This window comes from Pseudoliparis swirei, chromosome 24 (genome assembly GCF_029220125.1).
Source record: "Pseudoliparis swirei isolate HS2019 ecotype Mariana Trench chromosome 24, NWPU_hadal_v1, whole genome shotgun sequence".
Classification (NCBI taxonomy): domain Eukaryota; kingdom Metazoa; phylum Chordata; class Actinopteri; order Perciformes; family Liparidae; genus Pseudoliparis; species Pseudoliparis swirei.
The window spans coordinates 911060-934742 of NC_079411.1; the positions used below are offsets into that span (position 1 = coordinate 911060).

A 23683-nucleotide genomic window follows, 5' to 3' on the forward strand; every position below is an offset into this window, starting at 1 on the left:
TTTCTGTTTTGTATATTATATAAAATAATATTGCATTTTCCGGTTTTAGCGAATCGCCCTCTTCCGGGTCGCGTCGTCACGTGACCACCGAGAACAAAAACAGACGTCATGTGACCCGCGCCTTCATTCCTCCAACATGGCCTCCGTCCCGCTGCAGCTGGCGGCTCTGCTGCCGCTTCTCTGCGGGCTCTCGGGCCTCCCTCTCGGGCCGGACCGCGGGCCGGGCGCCGCCTGCGGGTACCGGGTGAGATGCGTTCACGTGTCCGTCGCTTTGCGCGTTTGTTTCAGTTGTTTCACGACAGTTTAGCCGGAAGGAGGCCGCTTTCAAATGTGTGATACACTTCTATAATATTAATATTATAAACTAAAAGAATATACATGTTCAATATAACGTGCTCTAAACGTCCTGAATGGTGCGTGTGTTGGACTGTTGACCTCAAGAAGGAGTTCATGGCTGTGTAGAAGTGTCCTTTAGTGCGCGTGTGTGTGTGTGTTTGTGCGCGTGCGCGTGCAGTCCTGTCACGCCACCAAGCCCGACATGCTGAACGTGCACCTGGTCCCTCACACGCACGACGACGTGGGCTGGCTGAAGACTGTGGACCAGTACTACTATGGAGGTCAGTGACACACACACACACACACACACAGTACAACACACACACACAGTACAACACACACACACACAGTACAACACACACACACACACACACACAGTACAACACACACACAGTACAACACACACACAGTATAACACACACACACAGTACAACACACACACAGTACAACACACACACACAGTACAACACACACACACACAGTACAACACACACACACACAGTATAACACACACACACACTGTTTCAGACTGTTTCAGCACTGCCACACGCGTATAGTCACGCTGCAAGAACAGAGAGACTGAGACGGAGTTTCTTTCCTCAGGCCATCAGGATTGTGAACTCCGACCTCACCAGGACCCCCACATAGACCCACACAACTGCCCCTCTTAGGCACACACACACACACACACACACACACACACTGTAAATATTGTGTTGTTTTTTATTGTAAATAGTGTGTACTTGTTGCCCTTGCACATTCCTGCTGAGCATTGCCACTTTCATTTCACTGCACACCCTGTGTGTGTATGTGACAAATAAAACATCTTGAATCTTGAATCTTGAACACAGTATAACACACACACACACAGTACAACACACACACACAGTACAACACACACACACAGTGCAATATACACACACACACAGTGCAATATACACACACAGTGCAATATACACACACAGTGCAATATACACACACACACAGTGCAATATACACACACACACAGTATAACACACACACAGTATAACACACACACACACACACAGTACAACACACACACACTCTACAGGAAGTCCAACAGTTCTACGACTTGTTGTTCATGTTTATAGAGTTTTAGTTTCTTCAACATCACGTGTTTGTTTATCTGAAGTCACATGTGAGTGACGTGTGACTTGTGTGTGTGTGTGTCATCTGTGTGTGTGTGTGTGTGACCTGTGACCTGTGAGTGAGTGTGTGTGTGTGTGTGTGTGTGACCTGTGACCCGTGAGTGAGTGTGACCTGTGTGTGTATGTGTGTGTGTGTGTGTGTATGTGTGTGTGTGTGTGACCTGTGTGTGTATGTGTGTGTGTGTGTGTGTGTGTGTGACCTGTGTATGTGTGTGTGTGTGACCTGTGTGACCTGTATGTGTGTGTGTGTGTGTGTGTGTGTGTGTGACCTGTGTGACCTGTGATTGAGTGTGACCTGTATGTGTGTGTGTGTGTGTATGTGTGTGTGTGTGACCTGTGTGACCTGTGTGACCTGTGATTGAGTGTGACCTGTATGTGTGTGTGTGTGTGTCATTCGCTGACGATTGGTTTTGTGTTCCACATTTAATTTACTTTAAAGTTGAAATGTGAAGGTGTTTGTTTGTTTGTTTGTTTGTTGGGTCCTCCCAGCGTGTTGACGTCGTGGCCCTCCCATGTCCCCCCCCTCAGACCGTAACGCCGTGCAGCACGCGGGGGTCCAGTACGTTCTGGACTCCGTGGTGGAGCAGCTGCTGCAGGACGGCGCCCGCCGCTTCATCTACGTGGAGACGGCCTTCTTCTCGCGCTGGTGGAAGCAGCAGAGCGGCGCCACGCGGGCGGCGGTGCGCCGGCTGGTGGACGAAGGCGAGCGACCCGACGCCGAGCGAGCGCACGGGACCGGAATCTGACCCATGACCCATGACCCATGACCCCCGTCCCGCAGGCCGCCTGGAGTTCGTGAACGGGGGCTGGTGCATGAGCGACGAGGCCACGACCCACTACGGCGCCGCCATCGACCAGATGACCCTCGGCCTCCGCTTCCTCAACGACACCTTCGGCCCGTGTGGCCGACCGCGAGTCGCCTGGCACATCGACCCCTTTGGCCACGCCCGAGAACACGCCTCCATGTTCGCTCAGGTGGGCTCTGGTTGTATAGAAGTCTATGCTTCATGTGTTGAAGCTGCATTCTCCCTCCTGACCACCAGGGGCTACTCTGGTTGTATAGAGGCCTGTGCTGCATTCTCCCTCCTGACCACCAGGGGCTCCTCTGGTTGTATAGAGGCCTGTGCTGCATTCTCCCTCCTGACCACCAGGGGGCGGCTCCTCTGGTTGTATAGAAGTCTATGCTTCATGTGTTGAAGCTGCATTCTCCCTCCTGACCACCAGGGGCTCCTCTGGTTGTATAGAAGCCTATGCTGCATTCTCCCTCCTGACCACCAGGGGGTGACTCCTCTGGTTGTATAGAAGCCTATGCTTCATGTGTTGAAGCTGCATTCTCCCTCCTGACCACCAGGGGGCGACTCCTCTGGTTGTATAGAAGCCTCCATGTGTTGAAGCTGCATTCTCTCCCCTGGCCACTAGATGGGGTACGACGGCTTCTTCTTCGGCCGTCTGGACTACCAGGATCGAGCTCGCCGCAGGACGGCGTTGGAGCAGGAGCTCCTCTGGAGGGCGTCGGACAGCCTCACCCCCCCCATGGCCGACCTCTTCACCGGTACACGGAACGGCAGCAGATGCTGCTGCACTTTGATTGGACAGACACGGACGTGACCCCCCCCCCCCCCCCACAGGCATCCTCCCCAACGGGTACAACCCCCCCAAGGGCTTCTGCTGGGACCAGTCCTGTGACGATCCACCAATCAGAGACGACCCCGACCTGGAGGACTACAACGTGGACGACGTGGTGACGCGCTTCCTCGCCATCGCCCACGCCCAGGTGAGACACACACACAGACACACACACACACACACACACACCATCGCCCACGCTCAGGTCAGACACACACACACAGACACACACAGACAGACACACACACACACCATCGCCCACGCTCAGGTGAGACACACACACAGACACACACAGACACACACACACAGACACACACACAGACACACACACACACACCATCGCCCACGCTCAGGTGAGACACACACACACAGACACACACACACACACACCATCGCCCACGCTCAGGTGAGACACACACACACACAGACACACAGACAGACACACACACACACCATCGCCTACGGTCAGGTGAGACACACACACACAGACACACACAGACACACACCATCGCCCACGCTCAGGTGACACACACAGACACACACAGACACACACACACACACACCATCGCCTACGGTCAGGTGAGACACACACACAGACACACACAGACACACACACACAGACACACACACACAGACACACACACAGACACACACACACACACACCATCGCCCACGCTCAGGTGAGACACACACACACAGACACACACAGACACACACACACACACCATCGCCCACGCTCAGGTGACGCTCAGGTGACACACACAGACACACACAGACACACACACACACACACCATCGCCTACGGTCAGGTGAGACATACACACACATATAAAAGTTATAGTATATCTTAAAAACAATATAAAAGTTGTAGTTCCTCATAATAAATTAAAATAAAGTTCTGGTGTGTTTTAGTGTTCTCGTCTCCAGGACACGAAGAGGTCCTCTTGACTAAAATATACACGACTCCATCAATACGACCCCATGAGTAACCATGAAGCCCCGCCCCATGAGTAACCATGAAGCCCCGCCCCCATGAGTAACCATGAAGCCCCGCCCCCTCCTCAGGCGAAGGTGTACAAGACCAACCACGTCATCATGACCATGGGCTCCGACTTCCAGTACGAGAACGCCAACCTGTGGTACAAGAACCTGGACAAGCTGATCCGCTACGTCAACGGGCGCCAGGCGGGCGGCGAGCGCGTCCACCTGCTGTACTCCACGCCGTCCTGCTACCTGCAGGAGCTGCACGCCGCCAACCTCACCTGGTAGGGGGCGGGGCTTAGCGGGCGGGGCTTTAACGGCGGCGTCCACCGTCACGGTCTCTTCTCGCCGCAGGCCTCTGAAGACGGACGACTTCTTCCCGTACGCCGACGCCGCCCACGACCTGTGGACCGGGTTCTTCACCAGCCGGCCGGCGCTGAAGCGCTACGAGAGGATCAGCAACGGCAACCTGCAGGTGGGCCAATGGGAGGGGCCAATGGGAGGGGCCAATGGGAGGGACCAATGGGAGGGGTCCAATGGGAGGCAAAAGTCCTCATATGACATAAAAAATAAAAGTATAAAATCTATTTATAGAAATATATATATTTATAAATATATATATTCTAGTGCTGTGAAAAATAACGCGTTAATTCAATTACAGGTTTAACTAGTTGTTGTTTTTTACCGCATTTACCGCATGCGCAGAATGAGCTTCCAATCCGTCTGTTGTTGGTCGTCGGGACGAAAAAAAAGTCACTTGCAAGATGAGCTTCCAATCCACCACTTCAATCTGAACTCTGTCCGCTCTCATGCAGACGGTCTGTTCATCGGTAATGATCCTTCCGCAGGTTCACCTCCGGAAACCTTGTTACGACTTTTACTTCCTGTAGATCAGGGTCTCAACACGTCGATCGCGACCTGCCAGTCGATCGCGGCGTAGTGTCGGTAGATCGCATGACATTAAAGAGATTGGCCCGCCCCCTGACATGTTCTCTATAGCACGTCTTTGTTCTTTTATTAAACTAAACGTCTGTTGTTGATCGTATCTCCACAGCAGCATGTCATTTCTGTCTCTTCGCTATGCGTTAACATATCGATCTCCGTCTGGCGCGCCACAGAGCTCCGTGCGCGCGCATCGGGACTGAGCAAAACAAAAGTCACTTGTCAATCTGTCCACCTTTAGATTGTATCATGGTGGAGTTAATGGTTGACAAACAAGAGAAAAATGCTCTGTTTAACCTCCTGTTACCTTTACATTTACTAACATATTTTACCCTCGGGGTCAATTTGACCCCAGCAATTAAAACCTCCAGAAAATTATTAGAATTAATATTGCTTCCCAAGTTTAAGTGTGAGGTACTTTATGTTTGTTTGTTGACTACCTAAATAGCCCTTTAAATAAATAAAGAAGTTGATATTTCTTATATGTTTGACACAGTGAAAACAGCCTGGGGTCAAATTGACCCCAAAGAACACCGACATTAAACATTGAATGGGGTCAAATTGACCCGAAAGGTAACAGGAGGGTTAAACATTCTGTTTAGGATGAAGATGTATTAATGTTCCATATGGAAGAAAACTGCTAAATAACTGCTGAGTTGCAGCACCATTGTATAGAAGAATGTATAAATGTATATATCCGTCTTTTGTCATAAATCTCTATGTTCTCACAAAATATACCGAGAATATCGGTAATATGTGATTAATCATGATTAATCCACAAAAACCTGTGGTTAATCCGATTAAAATTTTTACTCGTTTCACAGCCCTAATATATTTATAAATATATACATATATTTTTACAAATGTATATATTTTTATACATGTGTATATATATTTTTATAAATACAAATACATATTTATAAAAATATATATATTTATAAATACATATATTTATAAATACATATATTTATAAATATGTATATAAAAGTTCACCTCCAGATTCTCTTATTTGCTGCATTATTTTTTCTTTCTTTAATCTTAAAGTCTATTTTATAAACTTCTCTTTGTGTTTTTCTCCAGACGTGTAACCAGCTGGAGGTTCTCGGTGGTCCGGTCTCCAGGAACGGACCCTTTGGGAAGGGGGACAGCGAGACCCTGAGTGAGCCCTGCTTCATCAATTCAATTCAGTTTATTTGTATAGCCCAATTTCACAAATTACAAATTTGTCTCGGAGTGCTTTACAATCTGTACACATAGACATCCCTGCCCCAAAACCTCACATCAGACCAGGAAAAACTCCCAAATAACCCTTCATCATTATTATTATTATTATTATCATCATCATAATTACCGCTTGAGGACTTTCCTAAATGGCGCCCGTGGCTGCAGAGCGGGCGATGGCCGTGGCTCAGCACCACGACGCCGTGTCGGGCACCGAGAGGCAGCACGTCGCCAACGACTACGCCCGGAGGCTGGCGGGCGGCTGGCGGCGCTGCCAGGTGGGTCCGGAGTCCAGGTCTCTGTGGTTCTGGTTCTGACCCCCCCCTGGTCTCTGTGGTTCTGGTTCTGACCCCCCCTCTGGTCTCTGTGGTTCTGGTTCTGACCCCACCCCCTGGTCTCTGTGGTTCTGGTTCTGACCCCCCCCCCTGGTATATGTGGTTCTGACCCCCCCCCCTGGTCTCTGTGGTTCTGGTTCTGACCCCCCCTCTGGTCTCTGTGGTTCTGGTTCTGACCCCCCCCCTCTGGTATCTGTGGTTCTGGTTCTGACCCCCCCCCTGGTATATGTGGTTCTGGTTCTGACCCCTCTGGTCTCTGTGGTTCTGGTTCTGACCCCCCATGTCTCTGTGGTTCTGGTTCTGACCCCCTGGTCTCTGTGGTTCTGGTTCTGACCCCCCTCTGGTCTCTGTGGTTCTGGTTCTGACCCCCCCTCCGGTCTCTGTGGTTCTGGTTCTGGTTCTGACCCCTCTGGTCTCTGTGGTTCTGGTTCTGACCCCCCCCTGGTCTCTGTGGTTCTGGTTCTGACCCCCCTCTGGTCTCTGTGGTTCTGGTTCTGACCCCCTCTGGTCTCTGTGGTTCTCGTTCTGACCCCCCTGGTCTCTGTGGTTCTGGTTCTGACCCCCTCTGGTCTCTCTGGTTCTGGTTCTGACCCCCTCTGGTATCTGTGGTTCTGGTCCTGACCCCCCCCCCCCTGGTCTCTGTGGTTCTGGTTCTGACCCCCCCTCTGGTCTCTGTGGTTCTGGTTCTGGTTCTGACCCCCCCCTCTGGTCTCTCAGGTGCTGCTCAGCAACAGCCTGGCGGCTCTGAGCGGCTCCACCGCCGAGCGGGTCTACTGCGACCTGCTGAACGTCAGCGTGTGCGCGCTCACGGAGGCCAGCCAGAAGGTGACGCTCGCAAAGGGGAGGAGTCAGGGGCGGAGCCAACACACGGGTCACGAAACTCAAACACGCCTCATTAACACATTCATAAGGAATGAGCGTCTGTAAAAGGTCAGCCAGGTGCATGCTGGGTAGTGGAGTAGCCTCGGGCCCTAGCTCTGTTAACACGGACGACCTCTGACCTCGAACTCACCGTGAGACGAAACCCAGGGAGCAAAACACCCAGACGGTCCGGTTCAACACACACACACACACACACACACACACACACAGAGATTGTATATTTTTTTCCTGCATCTAAAAATGATCCTCTCTCTCTCTCTCTCTCTCAGTTCTCAGTCAATGTGTACAACCCTCTCGTTCGCCCCGTCTCTTGGCCGGTCCGACTGCCGGTGAACGGAACGTCGTACGAAGTGTCGGATGCTGAAGGTCGACCTGTGGACTGCCAGGTGTGTGTGTGTGTGTGTGTGTGTCCGTCCTCGTCCATAAGGCCGTATTGGGCGTGTGGGTTAAGTTCCCCCTCCCCGTGGTCTGCAGGTGGTCCCGGTGTCCGCGGCTACGCGTGCCGTGCGGCGGCAGCGCGGCTTCTCCGTGGGCGAGCTGGTGTTCGTGGCTCGCGCTCCTCCGCTGGGCTTCACCTCCTACTCCGTGTCCCGGATCGGGACCGGGCCGCCGGCCGCCGCCATGCAGCGCCACACGCCCACCGCCATCCAGAACAAGGTCAGACTGGTGCATCATGGGAGAACCGGCTGCATTTATTATCCTTTTGTAAATTAATTAAACTCTTTTTTTTACAGAAAGGAGCTTTTATGAATTTGACTTTTATTGCGTTAATGAATTTATTTATTATATTTTTTGATTTATTAATTTCCTCAAACATGACTAGTGCACAATAAGACATAATAAAAATAATATTTTTTTGAATTTTTGAATTTCAAGTGGAAACTATATTGAGGAGTTCTGTTATCATTATTAATTATTATTCTCAGTTTAATGTTTTTCTTTTACAGAATCTGTTTAAGTAAAATATGAGCGCTTGCCACGCGTGATGCGTTCGAGGACCGTCGTAAAGTAAACAACCCAACGATGATGTCTTTTTACAACCTATAAAAATAAATGTGTCTCGTGTGCTCCAGTTCCTGCGCGTGACCTTTGACCCCGACACCGGCCTCCTGAGCGGCCTCAGTAACCTGGAGACCCGGCAGACCATCAAGCTGACGCAGAACTTCTACTGGCGAGTGAAACTCCCCAGAGGATCTTCAGCTGCTCCGACGCTCGAGTGTTTTATTACTTATTATTTATTACACGTGTTCTTTAATTAACGGGTTGCAGGTACAACGCCAGCGACGGCAACAACGCCCTGAGCGACCAGCCGTCGGGCGCCTACATCTTCAGGCCCAACGGCTCCACGCCGTTCGTCATCAGCCGCACGGCCCGGACGGAGAGCCTGCAGGTCCAAACCGCCACCGACGCCTGACTGCAGATTTACTGAAAATGGCTATTTATGTTTTTAATGGCTCGATTTTTCTTTTCTTTTTAAATTTATATTAAATGGCTTGATTTTAATGTAATTTTTATATGGTGCGATTTTGTTTTCTTTTTCATGTTTTTAAATGGCCCTAATTTACTTTTCTTTTAGAATTTATTTTGAATGGCTCTATTTTCCTTAATTAATTTATTTATTTGTATGTTTTTAAATGGCTCGATTTTTCTTTTCTTTTGAAATCTTTTTGAAATGGCTCGAATTTAATTAACTTAATTAATTTTTTTAATGGCTTTGTTTTTCATTTATCTTTCTATCCGATAACTGGCCCCGTGTGTCGGGCGGTTCCCGTTAACCCATAACATCAAATACTCTTTAGATTTGAGATTCACATGTTTTTGTTGGATACTTTCATTTATAGTAAAATCATTTAAATATTTTTGCCTCACTTCCAAAAGTAAAGAAGTTAGTAAGTTAAAACAACAGCTCTAGAAATATGATATATTAATATGATCTTTCACTGAGTTAAATCTCTAAACATCATCAGACCTCATTAACTTATATTAACCCTTTAACAGTTCAACTCAAGGCGACGTTTTAACGGTTTCTTGTGGACTGGATGTTGTTTTTGTCAATGACTTGAAAGACTCCCTGACGCTCCCTCTGACTCCGCCTCCTCCAGACCCCCGTGCTGCAGGAGGTGAGGCAGTGGTTCTCCCCCTGGGTCTCCCAGGTGGTCCGTCTCCATGGCGACAGCAGAGCTCTGGAGCTGGAGTGGACCGTCGGGCCGCTGCCCATCGGGTGAGCGTACCACCGGCAGCACGGCGACCCCGCGTTGACCCTCACGTAGCCGGTAAGTCACGTGATGATGACATCATGGTGTCTCTCTGCCCCCCCCCCCCCCCCAGAGACGACCTTGGGAAGGAGGTCATCACCCGTCTGGACTCCAGCATCCAGACCGATGAATACTTCTACACCGACTCCAACGGACGAGAAATCCTCCAGAGGAAGTAAAGTCTTTAAAATGTGTAATAATTACTTTATTTATTTATAGAGACTTTATTAAAATAAATCCTCCAGAGGAAGTAAAGACTTTAAAATGTGTAATAAATGTGTAATAGATACTTTATTTATTTAAAGAAAAAACTTTATTTAAAAGAAAGAATGTATTTATAGAATACTTTATTTAAAAGAGACTTTATTTATAGAAGACTTTATTTCAAAGAAAGACTTTATTTATAGAATACTTTATTTAAAAGAGACTTTATTTATAGAAGACTTTATTTCAAAGAAAGACTTTATTTATAGAATACTTTATTTAAAAGAGACTTTATTTATCGAAGACTTTATTTAAAATAAAGACTTTATTTATAGAATACTTTATTTAAAAGAGACTTTATTTAAAGAAGACTTTATTTATAGAGACTTTATTTATAGAAGACTTTATTCAGAGCGTCAGTGACTCCAGAATAATAAAGTTTGTTTTGTCCTAAAGGAAAGATTTCCGTCCCTCGTGGATTCTCAAGCAGTCGGAGCCGGTCGCCGGAAACTATTACCCCATCAACTCCAGAGCCTTCATCAAGGTGGGGGGGGGGGGGGCCTCGTCCACTGGGACCACTGGGGGGACTGGGACCACTTTGTTATCCTCAGGAGAGAAAACATATTTAGATCAGGTGGTTCAGCAGAATTAGTTTAGTTTTCATCTGTAACAACAGGTGTGTGTGTGTATTTAATTGTTATTATGATCATATATGTTCCCAGAGAGGGCCACAACTATAGATAGTTCATGTAAAGTTCCTTCTTCCATGTGCAGCTTGTTTAGTCGTATAAGGGCGGCTTTAGCTCAGTGGGGTAAGAGGGCCGTCCTGCAACCGCAGGGTTGTGGGTTCGATCCCCGCTCTCCCCATTAGTTGCAAGTCGAAGTGTCCTTGAGCAAGGCACTGAACCCCCAGTTGCTTCCCAGGCGCTTCACCGCAGCCCACTGCTCCTTAATAACTAAGGATGGGTTAAATGCAGAGAACTAATTTCCCCTTGGGGATTAATAAAAGTGTATATTCATATATTCATTCATAAACGCTTTTAGTCCCATTTAGAACACGCAGCGCTGCCCCTTGTGGCCGAGAGGAGTATTACAACCACTTTCTGTTTAACACCGTTTTCACAGGTGAAGATAAATTAAGGAACTATTATAAATAATGCATCTTAAACACGACTTTTCTTCTCCCTGACCCCTCTGGGCTTCCGTAGTGTTGATATAAACATGAATAATATTCGTAATGTGTGACGTCCTCAGGACGACGTGGACCAGCTGACGGTGGTGACGGACCGCTCTCAGGGAGGAGGCAGCCTGAAGAACGGCTCCCTGGAGATCATGGTGAGGCACACACACACACACACACACACACACACACACACACACACACACAGAGCGCCTCCTCCTTACCGCCCCTCCCCCCTCAGCTCCACCGCCGGCTGCTCTACGACGACGTCCGCGGCGTGGCCGAGCCGCTCAACGAGACCTCGGCCCTCTTCCCGGAGGGTCTGGTGGTCCGAGGCCGGCTGCTGCTCTCTCTGGAGCGCCCGGCCGGCGCGGCCGACGCACACCGCCCCCTGGGGCAGCAGGAGGTACTGCAGCCGACGCTGACCTTCACCGACGGAGAACCGCGGCCCGACACTGTGCTGGAGGTGAGGGGGGGGGGGGGGTCTAATTCTGCACTGAGGGGTGAGAACGGACTCGAGCCGCGTGGTCTTCCTGCCTCCAGTTCTCCGGGCTGCAGGCTGCGCTGCCCCCTGCTGTCCACCTGCTCACACTGACGCAGTGGGACGAGGACTCGGTGCTGCTGAGGCTGGAGCATCAGTTCCAGAGCCGGGAGAGCAGAGAGAACTCCGGACCCGTCACCGTCCACCTGCAGGTCAGACCCCCCCCCCCCCCCTACATATACATATTAACTCTCTAACACTGAAACGTTTGTTACACTTAAATAAATGATTTAATTTATTTCAGCAAATAAATACAATCATTTAAATATAATTAAGATATATAATGTTTTTGTCCGTCTGTGTAGAAGCTGTTTTCCACTCTGGAGGTTCTGGGCGTGTCCGAAATGAACCTGTCGGCCAATCAGTGGAAAGACGACATGAAGCGTTTTCATTGGACGCCACAGACGGGTACGTGACATATACAAACCAGAGGAGTGGTCAGGAGAGAGAATGCAGCTTTAACACATGAAGCATAGACTTCTATACAACCAGAGGAGTCGCCCCCTGGTGGTCAGGAGAGAGAATGCAGCTTTAACACATGAAGCATAGACTTCTATACAACCAGTGGCGTTGCGGTGAACACAGTAATCCTCCATCTCATTTCATACGTAATATTTTTTCCATTCCAGTCAACTTCCCCATGAAGGTTTCTTCCCTGTGGGGGTGGAGCAGGTGGTGAACTCTGAGTCCTGAACACATCGTTGTGGTTCAGGGTTTCAACAGGAAGCTGCAGGTGTTTCAGTTTCTCCCTGAGAGGAGGCAGAGCTAATGTGTTGCTCACTGGTTCCAGATGAGAAGCCCCTGCTGAAGCCGCTGGGAGACCCCTCGGCGTGGGAGGTGACCTTGAGGCCGATGGAGATCCGAACCTTCCTGCTGAGGGTCGTCCTCAGATCCTAATCTCCCGGCCGCTCACGATCCGATTGGACGTTGGGACGCTTTTAGAATCTAAGAAATGAAGAATTGCCCGTTTCCTCCTCTTGATACGAAGCGTTGGTTCTGAAGCTGCTTTCAGAACTGACCTTCAAGCACTTTAATCACACAAATCCTTAAAGACCGTTTACTGCCAACCGACTGAATGTACATATTGTTTGAATGCTGATCGTCAAGCAATTGATAATTAAAGTATTTCATTCTTACTTTGTGTCGAGTCCTTTTTAAGGAACGTTCTTATTTATGTAAGTTAAAAAATCAGGCGCATCTCAAAAAGGAGCGTGAAGCCTGTATTACCATGTTACCCCACTAGAGGGCTTGTAGTACCATATTACCCCACTAGATAGCTTGTAGTACCATATTACCCCACTAGAGAGCTTGTAGTACCATATTACCCCACTAGAGAGCTTGTAGTACCATATTACCCCACTAGAGAGCTTGTAGTACCATATTACTCCACTAGAGAGCTTGTAGTACCATGTTACTCCACTAGAGAGCTTGTAGTACCATGTTACCCCACTAGAGGGCTTGTAGTACCATATTACCCCACTAGAGAGCTTGTAGTACCACATTGCCCCACTAGAGAGCTTGTAGTACCATGTTACCCCACTAGAGAGCTTGTAGTACCATATTACCCCACTAGAGAGCTTGTAGTACCATGTTACCCCACTAGAGAGCTTGTAGTACCATGTTACCCCACTAGAGAGCTTGTAGTACCACATTGCCCCACTAGAGAGCTTGTAGTACCATGTTACCCCACTAGAGAGCTTGTAGTACCATATTACTCCACTAGAGAGCTTGTAGTACCATATTACCCCACTAGAGAGCTTGTAGTACCATGTTACCCCACTAGAGAGCTTGTAGTACCATGTTACCCCACTAGAGAGCTTGTAGTACCATGTTACCCACTAGAGAGCTTGTAGTACCATGTTACCCCACTAGAGAGCTTGTAGTACCATATTACCCCACTAGAGAGCTTGTAGTACCATGTTACCCCACTAGAGAGCTTGTAGTACCATGTTACCCCACTAGAGAGCTTGTAGTACCATGTTACTCCACTAGAGAGCTTGTAGTACCATGTTACTCCACTAGAGAGCTTGTAGTACCATGTTACCCCACTAGAGAGCTTGTAGTACCATGTTACCCCACTAGAGAGCTTGTAGTACCATGTTACCCCACTAGAGAGCTTGTAGTACCATGTTACCCACTAGAGAGCTTGTAGTACCATGTTACCCTACTAGAGAGCTTGTAGTACCATGTTACCCCACTAGAGAGCTTGTAGTACCATGTTACCCCACTAGAGAGCTTGTAGTACCATGTTACCCCACTAGAGAGCTTGTAGTACCATGTTACCCCACTAGAGAGCTTGTAGTACCATGTTACTCCACTAGAGAGCTTGTAGTACCATGTTACCCCACTAGAGAGCTTGTAGTACCATGTTACCCCACTAGAGAGCTTGTAGTACCATGTTACCCCACTAGAGAGCTTGTAGTACCATGTTACCCCACTAGAGAGCTTGTAGTACCATGTTACCCCACTAGAGAGCTTGTAGTACCATGTTACCCCACTAGAGAGCTTGTAGTACCATGTTACCCCACTAGAGAGCTTGTAGTACCATGTTACCCCACTAGAGAGCTTGTAGTACCATGTTACCCCACTAGAGAGCTTGTAGTACCATGTTACCCCACTAGAGAGCTTGTAGTACCATGTTACCCCACTAGAGAGCTTGTAGTACCATGTTACTCCACTAGAGAGCTTGTAGTACCATGTTACCCCACTAGAGAGCTTGTCATACCATATTGCTAAATAAAGTGAATAGAATATTTCTATATTAAAACACTTTGAAGACTTATCTGACATTAATGTAACATTCCTGCTGTGGTTCATTTGGATTCATCCTAAATACACAGTACATACATATATTTATATAGCTTTGACTGTCACAGATTCACCAACAGAACATTTAAATTGGGCGTGAGGACTTTATTGGAACAAAAGATCCTAAAACAAGAAGAAAAAAATAGTAAAAACAGAGATTCCCGTTCTGTTTGTTCACCAAACTCCAGAAATAAAATAATAAACACTAGAGTGAGTCCCGACGTCACTGCGGCGTCTCTCTGGGCGTCTCCGGGTCGTGGGAGTAGCAGCATGCGTCTCCATGTGTGCACGTTCCCTGGAAACAGAAACTCGTTGAGGCGGATGTTCATTCAAAGGGACAGTGTTCATTTAAGCTGCACATCATACTGGAAGAACCTAAAAACATCTCCGAGTAGCTGCTTTAACTTGATGTCTGCGCCTCCTAAAGGCTCCTGAGTCCTGTGACAGTACCGCCGCTGCCCACTAGACGCCATCTAGTGGGCAGCGGCGGTACTGTCACAGGAGTCCATTAAATACAAATAAAACCATTTCTGAAGACGTTTTATGGGAGCATTTTGTGTCTAAAGTTACAGACACACTGTTGATGGCCTGGAGGTGATGCGTTCAGGGTGCGTCAGCACTGTGGGACACACGGGGACCCTCCAGGTGAACTGACCTGTTTGAACCGTTTGCAGTGAATGTTCTTCAGCTCCGAGTTCTTCCTCTTGTTCTGCAACTTCTTACTCTTGTCCTGCAGGTCGGTGACGATACCGCCACTGAGGAGGAGGAGGAGGAGGGGGGAGGAAGAAGAGCAGAAGGAGGGGGCAGGGGTGGAGGAGGAGGAGTAGTGCGGAGAGGAGGAAGGATGATGAGTAGGAGGAGGGAGAAAGAAGAGCAGAAGGATGGAGAAGAAGAAGAAGAGGAGATATTTAGGTTATATTCTCATATTATCTCCAGTAATCTCAGTGAAGTATAAATGTGTATATTTTAGTTTCCGTTACCCGGATCTGGCGCGGGCTTTGGGCCCCCAGAAGGCCTGAGGGTTCTCCTGGAACCGGGTCAGGTGGCGCCTACGGGACTGAGGGTTGGCGTCCTCCCTCACCGTGAAGCAGGCTTCTGAGCTGCACACGCACACACGCACACGCACACGCACACACACACACACACACACACACACACACACACACACACACACACACACACACACACACACACGTTGCATGTCGTGCTCCAGCTCCGTGAGCCTCTCGCCTCTCGTGTCTCACCTGGGCGCCGTGGAGAGGATCTTGAAGGCGGGGCTTGTCTCCGACAGCTTCTCCCTCCTCACGGGGTTCAACTTCTCCTGCGTGAGCGGAGAGACGACGTGAGACCGGGAATGAATCGACCCACAATGCAACGGGGTAAAGTCGGTAACGTTTACCCAGCAGCGCATGATGTCCCAGATGACGGCGGGAGGAGCGTTCGTCTTGATGGCGTTCTTACAGGCGTGAGAGAGAGAGACCCGGTGGCCCGCATGGAGGAGGGCAGACCTGCAGAGAGGGGGGGGTCAACCGGACTGCTCTGGTTGTATAGAAGTCTGTGCTTCATGTGTTGAAGCTGCATTCTCTCCTGACCACCAGGGGGCGACTCCTCTGGTTGTATAGAAGTCTATGCTTCATGTGTTAAAGCTGCATTCTTTCTCCTGACCACCAGGGGGCGACTCCTCTGGTTGTATAGAAGTCTATGCTTCATGTGTTAAAGCTGCATTCTCTCTCCTGACCACCAGGGGGCGACTCCTCTGGTTGTATAGAAGTCTATGCTTCATGTGTTAAAGCTGCATTCTCTCTCCTGACCACCAGGGGGCGTACCTGAACTGCAGCAGTGGGGGGGTGTTGGTGTGGATGGTGCTGCTCAGACTGTCCACAGAGTAGTAGAGAGGAACGTCTTCCAGCTCCTGAAAGCAGTCGAGACAAAAAGGTAACGAGCCTAGGGGCCGAGCCTAGGCGGCGAGCCTAGGTAACGAGCCTAGGCGGCGAGCCTAGGCGGCGAGCCTAGGGGGCGAGCGTACCTCCGTCACCATGCTCAGCATGCCCTCGATGCGCTTCGCCGTGCCGAAGCGAGACGGGTTTCCCGCCACGGCCGACAGAACCTTCTGGACGAAGGACACGGAGTGGATAGGCTCCGCCCAGATGGGACCGCCCAGCTGGAGAGAGAGAGGCGTCAGCAGAGTGTGTGTGTGTGTGTGTGTGTCTCTGTGTGTGTCTGTGTCTCTGTGTGTGTGTGTGTGTGTGTGTCTTACCTGGTGTCTCTGTCCAGTGCTCAGTGTGTGTCTCTCAGTGTGTGTGTGTGTCTCTCAGTGTGTGTGTGTCTCTCAGTGTGTGTGTGTCTCTCTGTGTGTGTGTGTCTCAGTGTGTGTGCGTGTCTCACCTGTGTCTCTGTCCTGTGTGTGTCTCTCAGTGTGTGTGTCTCACCTGGTGTCTCTGTCCAGTGCTGTGTGTCTCTGTGTGTGTGTGTCTGTGTGTGTCTCTCAGTGTGTGTGTGTGTCTCTCAGTGTGTGTGTCTCAGTGTGTGTGTCTCTGTGTGTGTGTCTCTCAGTGTGTGCGTGTGTCTCTGTGTGTGTGTGTCTCTCAGTGTGTGTGTGTGTCTCTCAGTGTGTGTCTCTGTGTGTGTGTGTGTGTCTCTCAGTGTGTGTGTGTCTCAGTGTGTGTGTGTGTCTCAGTGTGTGTGTCTCTGTGTGTGTCTCTCAGTGTGTGCGTGTGTCTCTGTCCAGTGCTCAGTGTGTGTCTCTCAGTGTGTGTGTGTGTCTCTCAGTGTGTGTGTCTCTGTGTGTGTGTCTCTCAGTGTGTGTGTGTGTCTCTGTGTGTGTGTCTCTGTGTGTGTGTGTCTCACCTGGTGTCTCTGTCCAGTGCTCAGTGTGTGTCTCTCAGTGTGTGTGTGTGTCTCTCAGTGTGTGTGTCTCTGTGTGTGTGTCTCTGTGTGTGTGTGTCTCACCTGGTGTCTCTGTCCAGTGCTCAGTGTGTGTCTCTCAGTGTGTGTGTGTCTCTGTGTGTGTGTCTCTCAGTGTGTGTGTGTCTCTCAGTGTGTGTGTCTCTGTGTGTGTGTCTCTGTGTGTGTGTCTCACCTGGTGTCTCTGTCCAGTGCTCAGTGTGTGTCTCTCAGTGTGTGCGTGTGTCTCTGTGTGTGTGTGTCTCAGTGTGTGTGTGTGTGTCTCAGTGTGTGTGTCTCTGTGTGTGTGTCTCTGTGTGTGTGTGTCTCACCTGGTGTGTGTCTCTCAGTGTGTGTGTGTGTCTCTCAGTGTGTGTGTCTCTCAGTGTGTGTGTCTCTGTGTGTGTGTCTCTCAGTGTGTGTCTCTGTGTGTGTGTCGCTGTGTGTGTGTGTCTCACCTGGTGTCTCTGTCCAGTGCTCAGTGTGTGTCTCTCAGTGTGTGTGTGTGTCTCTGTGTGTCTCACCTGGTGTCTCTGTCCACAGTGCTCAGTGTGTGTCTCTCAGTGTGTGTGTGTGTCTCACCTGGTGTCTCTGTCCAGTGCTCAGTGTGTGTCTCTCAGTGTGTGTGTGTGTCTCTCAGTGTGTGTGTCTCTGTGTGTGTGTCTCTGTGTGTCTCACCTGGTGTCTCTGTCCACAGTGCTCACACTCGGGTCCAACTGGAGGCCCGTTGGCCGGTGAGTACTTCACACTGAAACATCGTTACGACGCTGCAGTTACTCTGCTGACCACCAGGGGGCGAACTGACACTCATAAACCAACCTGCAGTTATAATGATCTGTAAACGCATACCTCGTGTTCATAAACTACTTTATGACCTTCAAGTGAGCGGTAGAAGTGTTTATTGACCTTGAGTGCCTTGAAAGGCGGCTTATAAAATAAATTTATTATTATAATTATAATTATAAAGTTGTTCCTCACTGTTTGCCGTTGCTCGTCCGTCTGCCCATCCTCTGCAGCTGGAAGGATCCGCAGCCCACGCAGTGGTACACCAGGGCCTGCTGACTGCACCGGCGGGGAGGGATACGGCGAGTCACACAAAGTAGAGCCTCAGTCTGACCAGTGGTCTGGGAGAGACCTGTCAATCACGGTAAGCCCCGCCCCCTAAAGTCTATACAGTGACTACTTCTCTCTTGATGTATTCCCTCAGTAAACATTGTCAACATGAGTTCATGTCTCAGTCTCTAGTTTCAAGTCTTCTTCTATACAGCATGATGTCATCATTTATACTTTATGGTCCATTAGAGTCAGACCATGAAGCAGGGGACGCTTTAGGGGCGGGGCTACAGGTGATTGACAGGGGTGCTTTAGGGGCGGAGCTACAGGAGATTGACAGGGGCGCTTTAGGGGCGGAGCTACAGGAGATTGACAGGGGTGCTTTAGGGGCGGAGCTACAGGAGATTGACAGGGGCGCTTTAGGGGCGGGGCTACAGGTGATTGACAGGGGCGCTTTAGGGGCGGAGCTACAGGAGATTGACAGGGGTGCTTTAGGGGCGGAGCTACAGGAGATTGACAGGGGCGCTTTAGGGGCGGAGCTACAGGAGATTGACAGGGGCGCTTTAGGGGCGGAGCTACAGGTGATTGACAGGGGCGCTTTAGGGGCGGGGCTACAGGTGATTGACAGGTCTCTTGACAACCTGTTGACGTACTTCTGTTGGGGATGACGTCATTATTCACAAACTATAAAAGGTCTTTATTGTGTGTGTGTGTATGTGTATAAAAATATATATATATGTGTATGTGTGGTTGTGTATATGTGTGTGTGTGTGTGTGTATGTGTGTGTGTGTGTGTGTACACATGTGTACATGTATGTGTGTGTGTATATATATGTGTGTGTGTGTGTGTGTGTGTGTACCTGGCGGAGTTCTTCACTGTAGCCTGACCTGTGAACACTCGTACGAAGACTCGGATGTAGAAGTCAACGCTGACAGAGAGCAGTGGCTGGATGTAGCGCTGGTACACCCCCGCCCGCTGGTCCAGGCCGTGGAGGATGATACGGAGAGCCTGCAGGGGGCGCACACACACACACACACAGAGACACACACACAGAGAGACACACACACACACACACACAGAGAAACACGCACACACAAATGTTTAGTGTCTTCCGTCCCAAACTGTACACACACTTCACCGAGGATCAGGACGCTATGAATGCAAACATGTCTGTGCATGGTGTGTGTGTGTGTGTGTGGTGCGTGTGTATGTGTGTGTGGTGCGTGTGTATGTGTGTGTGGTGTGTGTGTGCCCACCATCTCGTGGCAGTACTTGGCTTTGATGGAGACCGAGCCGTATTTGCTGTAGCACGTCTCTCCACTGTTTCCTGCCATCACCGCCATGTCTGTGCACGTTATGCACAGCAGACCTGAACAAAGAGACACACACAGACACACACACACACACACACACACACAAACACACACTATAATTAAACCACAATAACAGCAAGTCTTTCTTCAGGCTGATATTAAATATGGTGACAGGGATTCTAAAACCAGAAACAAAAACCCGACTTCTATCCGACTGTCGACTTCTCGTCTTTTTGAAAACGAGATTTTTTTTCCGTGCGTCTCGTTCACCAAAAGAACCCCGATATTAAACCTCTCAGCCGGCTCACCCCCCTCGCCGACGGCCTGCACAGCGGCGTCCAGGAAGGCGGCGGGGCTCCCGTAGGGGTCCAGGTCGATGACGTCGTAGCGCTGCTTCTTCCCTCGCATCTCGTACATCAGCATGCTGGACAGAATGAGTCCGATCCACCGGAAAACACGTCACACGGGCAGACCGGAATGTATTGAAAGAACGGAGCAGAGGGGACGATGAAGTGAGACGAGCTGCGGTCGCTTTGAATGAAATACAGTTTGAAAAAGCCGATAAGCGAGACGCCCCGAGCGGCGAAACAAGCGCTTCTCCGAGCGCGCGGTACCTGGCGTCCCTGCAGCTGGCGCTGACCAGGTGGCCGACGCCGTTGTACTCCACGTTCCGGGCGATCAGCGCCGCGGCCTTGGTGGAGAAGTCGTTGGCGGTGACGCTCTGCAGACCCGGAACCTCCAGGGCGAAGCGGACCGAGCGAAGACCGGACGCCGAGAGACCCTCGAGCACACGGAGCCCACGCTGAGAGCCGGGGGGAGAAAGCATCTTAAAGCTGCATTCTCTCTCCTGACCACCAGGGGGCGACTCCTCTGGTTGTATAGAAGTCTATGCTTCATGTGTTAAAGCTGCATTCTCTTTCCTGACCACCAGGGGGCGACTCCTCTGGTTGTATAGAAGTCTATATAGTGACTCTACAACAGTTCATGATGTCATCTAAACGACATTATTCCAGCGGAATGAAATCCTTCAAAGTAAAAGCTGATTTAATTACCTCCCTTTGCCACTTGAAGTGTGAATTTACCTCGTGCCACATTAACATACGTCCTTTGATGGATCCAAACTGCTCGGTGCTGCCATCACCGTGTATATTATCTTTAGTAGGGGGGGGGGGGGGCACTCGAACCACCAACCCTGACAGTGCATGAGGGACAACGACAGTGAACAACCAACCCGCCTCACCTCGCATTTCTCCCCCACCGACGCCGTCGCGGTCGGAGACTCGGCTCCGTTCTCCACCTCCACCTTCTCCTCCACCTCCTCGCCCGGCACCACCAGCTTCACGCCGCGCTGAGCCAGCAGCTCTCTGGCAAACTCTGTGATCACGGCACATCTGAGAAACATTAAAGATTCAACATATATATATTTATATATATTTTGAAAGACGGAAAATGTCGAGAATAATTACTAAGCAGTTATTATTTACTTTGTTACGATGCATGCAGCATGCATCGTAACAAAGTAAATAATAACTGCTTAGTAATTATTCTCGACATTTTCCGTCTTTCAAATTCAACTTGATTCTTGTGCACAAAATGAAAGACGCTCATCTTTTAAAATCTTTAATCTAATCTATAAAAACGTTTTGCATTCTGAGTTTTGTTGCTGCGGCTGCAGCCCGTGTGTCATCAGGTAGAATCTGAGTGTCACACGACCTCCGAGTCTGCAACACACCGAGCTCTGTCGTACAGAAATTAAATCTGTCTACTTGGACTTGCGACCCGAAGGAAAGGCTCACGTCAGGTCTCGGTTGAACTCCTGGACCGGGTTGTAGAACACCTCGTTGGCATTGGGAAACAAGATGGCCGCCTTGCCCTCCTTGACCACCGTCTCCCCGGGCAGCCGCCCCGCGGGACTCGCCTCCTCGCTCGCCGCGTGTTCCGTAGCGGGAACCTCGGGGGTCTCATTCAGGGCCTCCATGGAGCTCGGCCCGGTGCGACCCGGACGGCACCGAGACGTGCGGCGGGCCGACGGGGCGCCGGGCGGGCGGCGGAGGAGGGAGAGGAGCGGCCGAGCCGAGCGCACCAGCATGAACCTTCGCCGGCCTGGAGGAAGACGACCGGAGGTCAGAGGTCACGGGAAACATCTCCTGTTGTGTGCAATTTAAATATAGAGCCGGTGCAACACACACACATTGGATCATAGGATTATGACACAGATGTTCAGATTTTTTTTTTATAGCTTCACTGCAGCAGTATTTTATTTTGAAAATATTTAGTTTGCAACGGGGGATTTCACTGCTTTTTCTTCTCCATTTAAACCTCATAATACAAATGTTTCACACGTCTGAAGCTGTGTGCTGGTTTCTGTGGGGTGACTCCGGGAGGTCTCGATGTGAAGACAGAGATGAGACGTTCAGGCTCTACCCAACAGCTTTAAACCACGAGAACCGGATCGTAACATTAAACAATCAGAAAATATCATCAACTGTCAATAATCTGACGTGGAGCTCGAGCTTCGTGTCTCAATACAAACGGCAGTTAGTTGACAGTCAGCACAGCAGAATGAACATATCGTGGGTTTTATCTTCATTTTGATTTAAATGGATAAATGATAAGACATCTTAACGCCGTTGGAAACTGACATTATTAGCGTGTGTGCTAGCTATGCTAACTATTGTAAACAGATATTTATTATTTACCCTTTTTAGGCGAACACTTCTTCAGCGGTTTTAATATAACAGAAGATACGTGTGGTTGCGTCCTCGCTGTTCACACGGTAGTCTCTCTCTCTCTCTCTCTCTCTCTGTGCTAACGCTAGTTGATATCACGTTCGCACATGGAGGCAGCCATGTTGTTTTGAGCGTCTCTACGGAAGCCCGCGCTGCTCTTAAAGGGAAAGGCGCGCTTGCTCTTCCCTGCGCCCCCTGGCGGCGGAGCCGTGTATGTCAGGGATAAACGGTGTAATGTAAGGACAAGAGAGGGGAGAGAGAAGAGGTGAAGGGGGGGGGGGGGAGAGAGAGAGAGAGGGTCGATCAATCAGCCGCTGGCCTACTTTCCCCCTGCAGTGAACATGTGAGGAGACTGGAAATCACATCAGCCGCTTTCATGAATAATCAAATTGAGTCTCGCCGCCGCGGCTGCTTGGAGCTGGCGATGCGTTCACGTGCACGAGGCTAAACATAGCATATGGATTACGCCCGAAATATCCTAGACTCATGATGGGTGGATAAAAAATACATAAATAAATAAGAGAAGATAAAGGTCAATGCAGGTCAGTGCTGAGCAGCTCGGGCTGCGCAGTGGAGGTGCAGCTGTGAGGACAATAAATGCGACTGACTTTTTGGGGGCTTTTAGAATTTTAATATCACTGAATGGAGCAAAACTGGATTACCAAAGTTGCAAACTGCACACCAGAACACTGAGAGATGCAGGTGTAGCCTATACTGTGTACTTAATGTGGGAATATTGACCATAAAGCAAATATCTATTTCAATCTGGACTAAAGAAAATTAGTTGAAAAACAAAATCCCTGTTGCATTAATCTTGAATACAAAAAATATATTTAATGAAATTGCCACGCCCTGGGGACATGTATTAAAAAAATGTTTAAAACAACATCCACATTACATGGAGTGGAATAAATCTGCAGGTTGATGCATTATACCGTAATTAATATTTAATCACGTATTTATGCATTTTTGAATGTCCTCATATGCAGCTTTGTACTTCTGTCTCACCATTTAAGAGGCTCTAGAGCTTTAGTTACACCTGCATATTCATATTTTATGTACAAAACGAAGATTACATGCAGATTAAACTATACCCCAAACGTGTGTCAAATTGGGACTAATTCAGACTCAGCTATGACGTTATGGAAAACATTTCATAAAGATGATTCCTTAAGCAGCATTTCGACTTTCACATATTAAATACCTGAAAAAAGAAAGTGTGAA

At 49.3% G+C, this 23683-nt stretch overlaps 2 protein-coding genes across 3 annotated transcripts; one reads left to right on the plus strand and one right to left on the minus strand.

The window, feature by feature from the left end:
- Window positions 1–127: 127 nt before the first annotated feature.
- man2b1 (mannosidase, alpha, class 2B, member 1) lies at window positions 128–12808 on the plus strand. Of its 2 annotated transcripts, none has more exons than XM_056410309.1 (23): window positions 128–244; window positions 515–617; window positions 2034–2207; window positions 2287–2480; window positions 2925–3057; window positions 3134–3279; window positions 4197–4396; window positions 4467–4587; window positions 6135–6213; window positions 6444–6553; window positions 7328–7435; window positions 7762–7878; window positions 7967–8149; window positions 8566–8663; window positions 8762–8882; window positions 9595–9713; window positions 9821–9922; window positions 10408–10495; window positions 11206–11286; window positions 11373–11597; window positions 11675–11824; window positions 11978–12080; window positions 12463–12808. In XM_056410309.1, exons 1-23 carry the CDS (start codon window positions 137–139, stop codon window positions 12567–12569), a joined length of 2970 nt encoding a protein of 989 aa, XP_056266284.1. In that variant the 5' UTR covers window positions 128–136; the 3' UTR covers window positions 12570–12808. The 2 variants fall into 2 exon arrangements, with proteins under 2 accessions (XP_056266284.1, XP_056266285.1); XM_056410310.1 differs by having other exon boundaries at window positions 228–244; window positions 445–617.
- A 1756-nt stretch (window positions 12809–14564) lies between these two features.
- trmt1 (tRNA methyltransferase 1) lies at window positions 14565–22575 on the minus strand. The gene is made up of 16 exons (XM_056410315.1): window positions 22430–22575; window positions 21527–21833; window positions 20971–21121; window positions 20345–20532; window positions 20039–20154; window positions 19674–19786; window positions 19277–19425; window positions 18342–18425; window positions 18042–18111; window positions 16507–16641; window positions 16307–16392; window positions 15880–15988; window positions 15725–15801; window positions 15461–15580; window positions 15136–15235; window positions 14565–14775 (listed from the first exon to the last, which is right to left on the minus strand). Exons 2-16 carry the CDS (start codon window positions 21817–21819, stop codon window positions 14704–14706), a joined length of 1863 nt encoding a protein of 620 aa, XP_056266290.1. The 5' UTR covers window positions 21820–21833; window positions 22430–22575; the 3' UTR covers window positions 14565–14703.
- Window positions 22576–23683: the final 1108 nt, after the last annotated feature.

What these genes read in the sequence shown, in the direction of transcription:
- man2b1 (XM_056410309.1), top strand. Translation starts at nt 137, where the DNA reads ATGGCCTCCGTCCCGCTGCAGCTGGCGGCTCTGCTGCCGCTTCTCTGC. An exon ending in CCCGGACGGAGAGCCTGCAG is followed by an intron (nt 8,883 to 9,594) that starts GTCCAAACCGCC and finishes CGCCTCCTCCAG; the next exon opens with ACCCCCGTGCTGCAGGAGGT. An exon ending in CCGTCACCGTCCACCTGCAG is followed by an intron (nt 11,825 to 11,977) that starts GTCAGACCCCCC and finishes CCGTCTGTGTAG; the next exon opens with AAGCTGTTTTCCACTCTGGA.
- trmt1 (XM_056410315.1), bottom strand. Translation starts at nt 21,819, where the DNA reads ATGCTGGTGCGCTCGGCTCGGCCGCTCCTCTCCCTCCTCCGCCGCCCG. An exon ending in ACAGTGAAGAACTCCGCCAG is followed by an intron (nt 18,426 to 19,276) that starts GTACACACACAC and finishes CCGCCGGTGCAG; the next exon opens with TCAGCAGGCCCTGGTGTACC. An exon ending in GGGACATCATGCGCTGCTGG is followed by an intron (nt 15,802 to 15,879) that starts GTAAACGTTACC and finishes CCGCTCACGCAG; the next exon opens with GAGAAGTTGAACCCCGTGAG.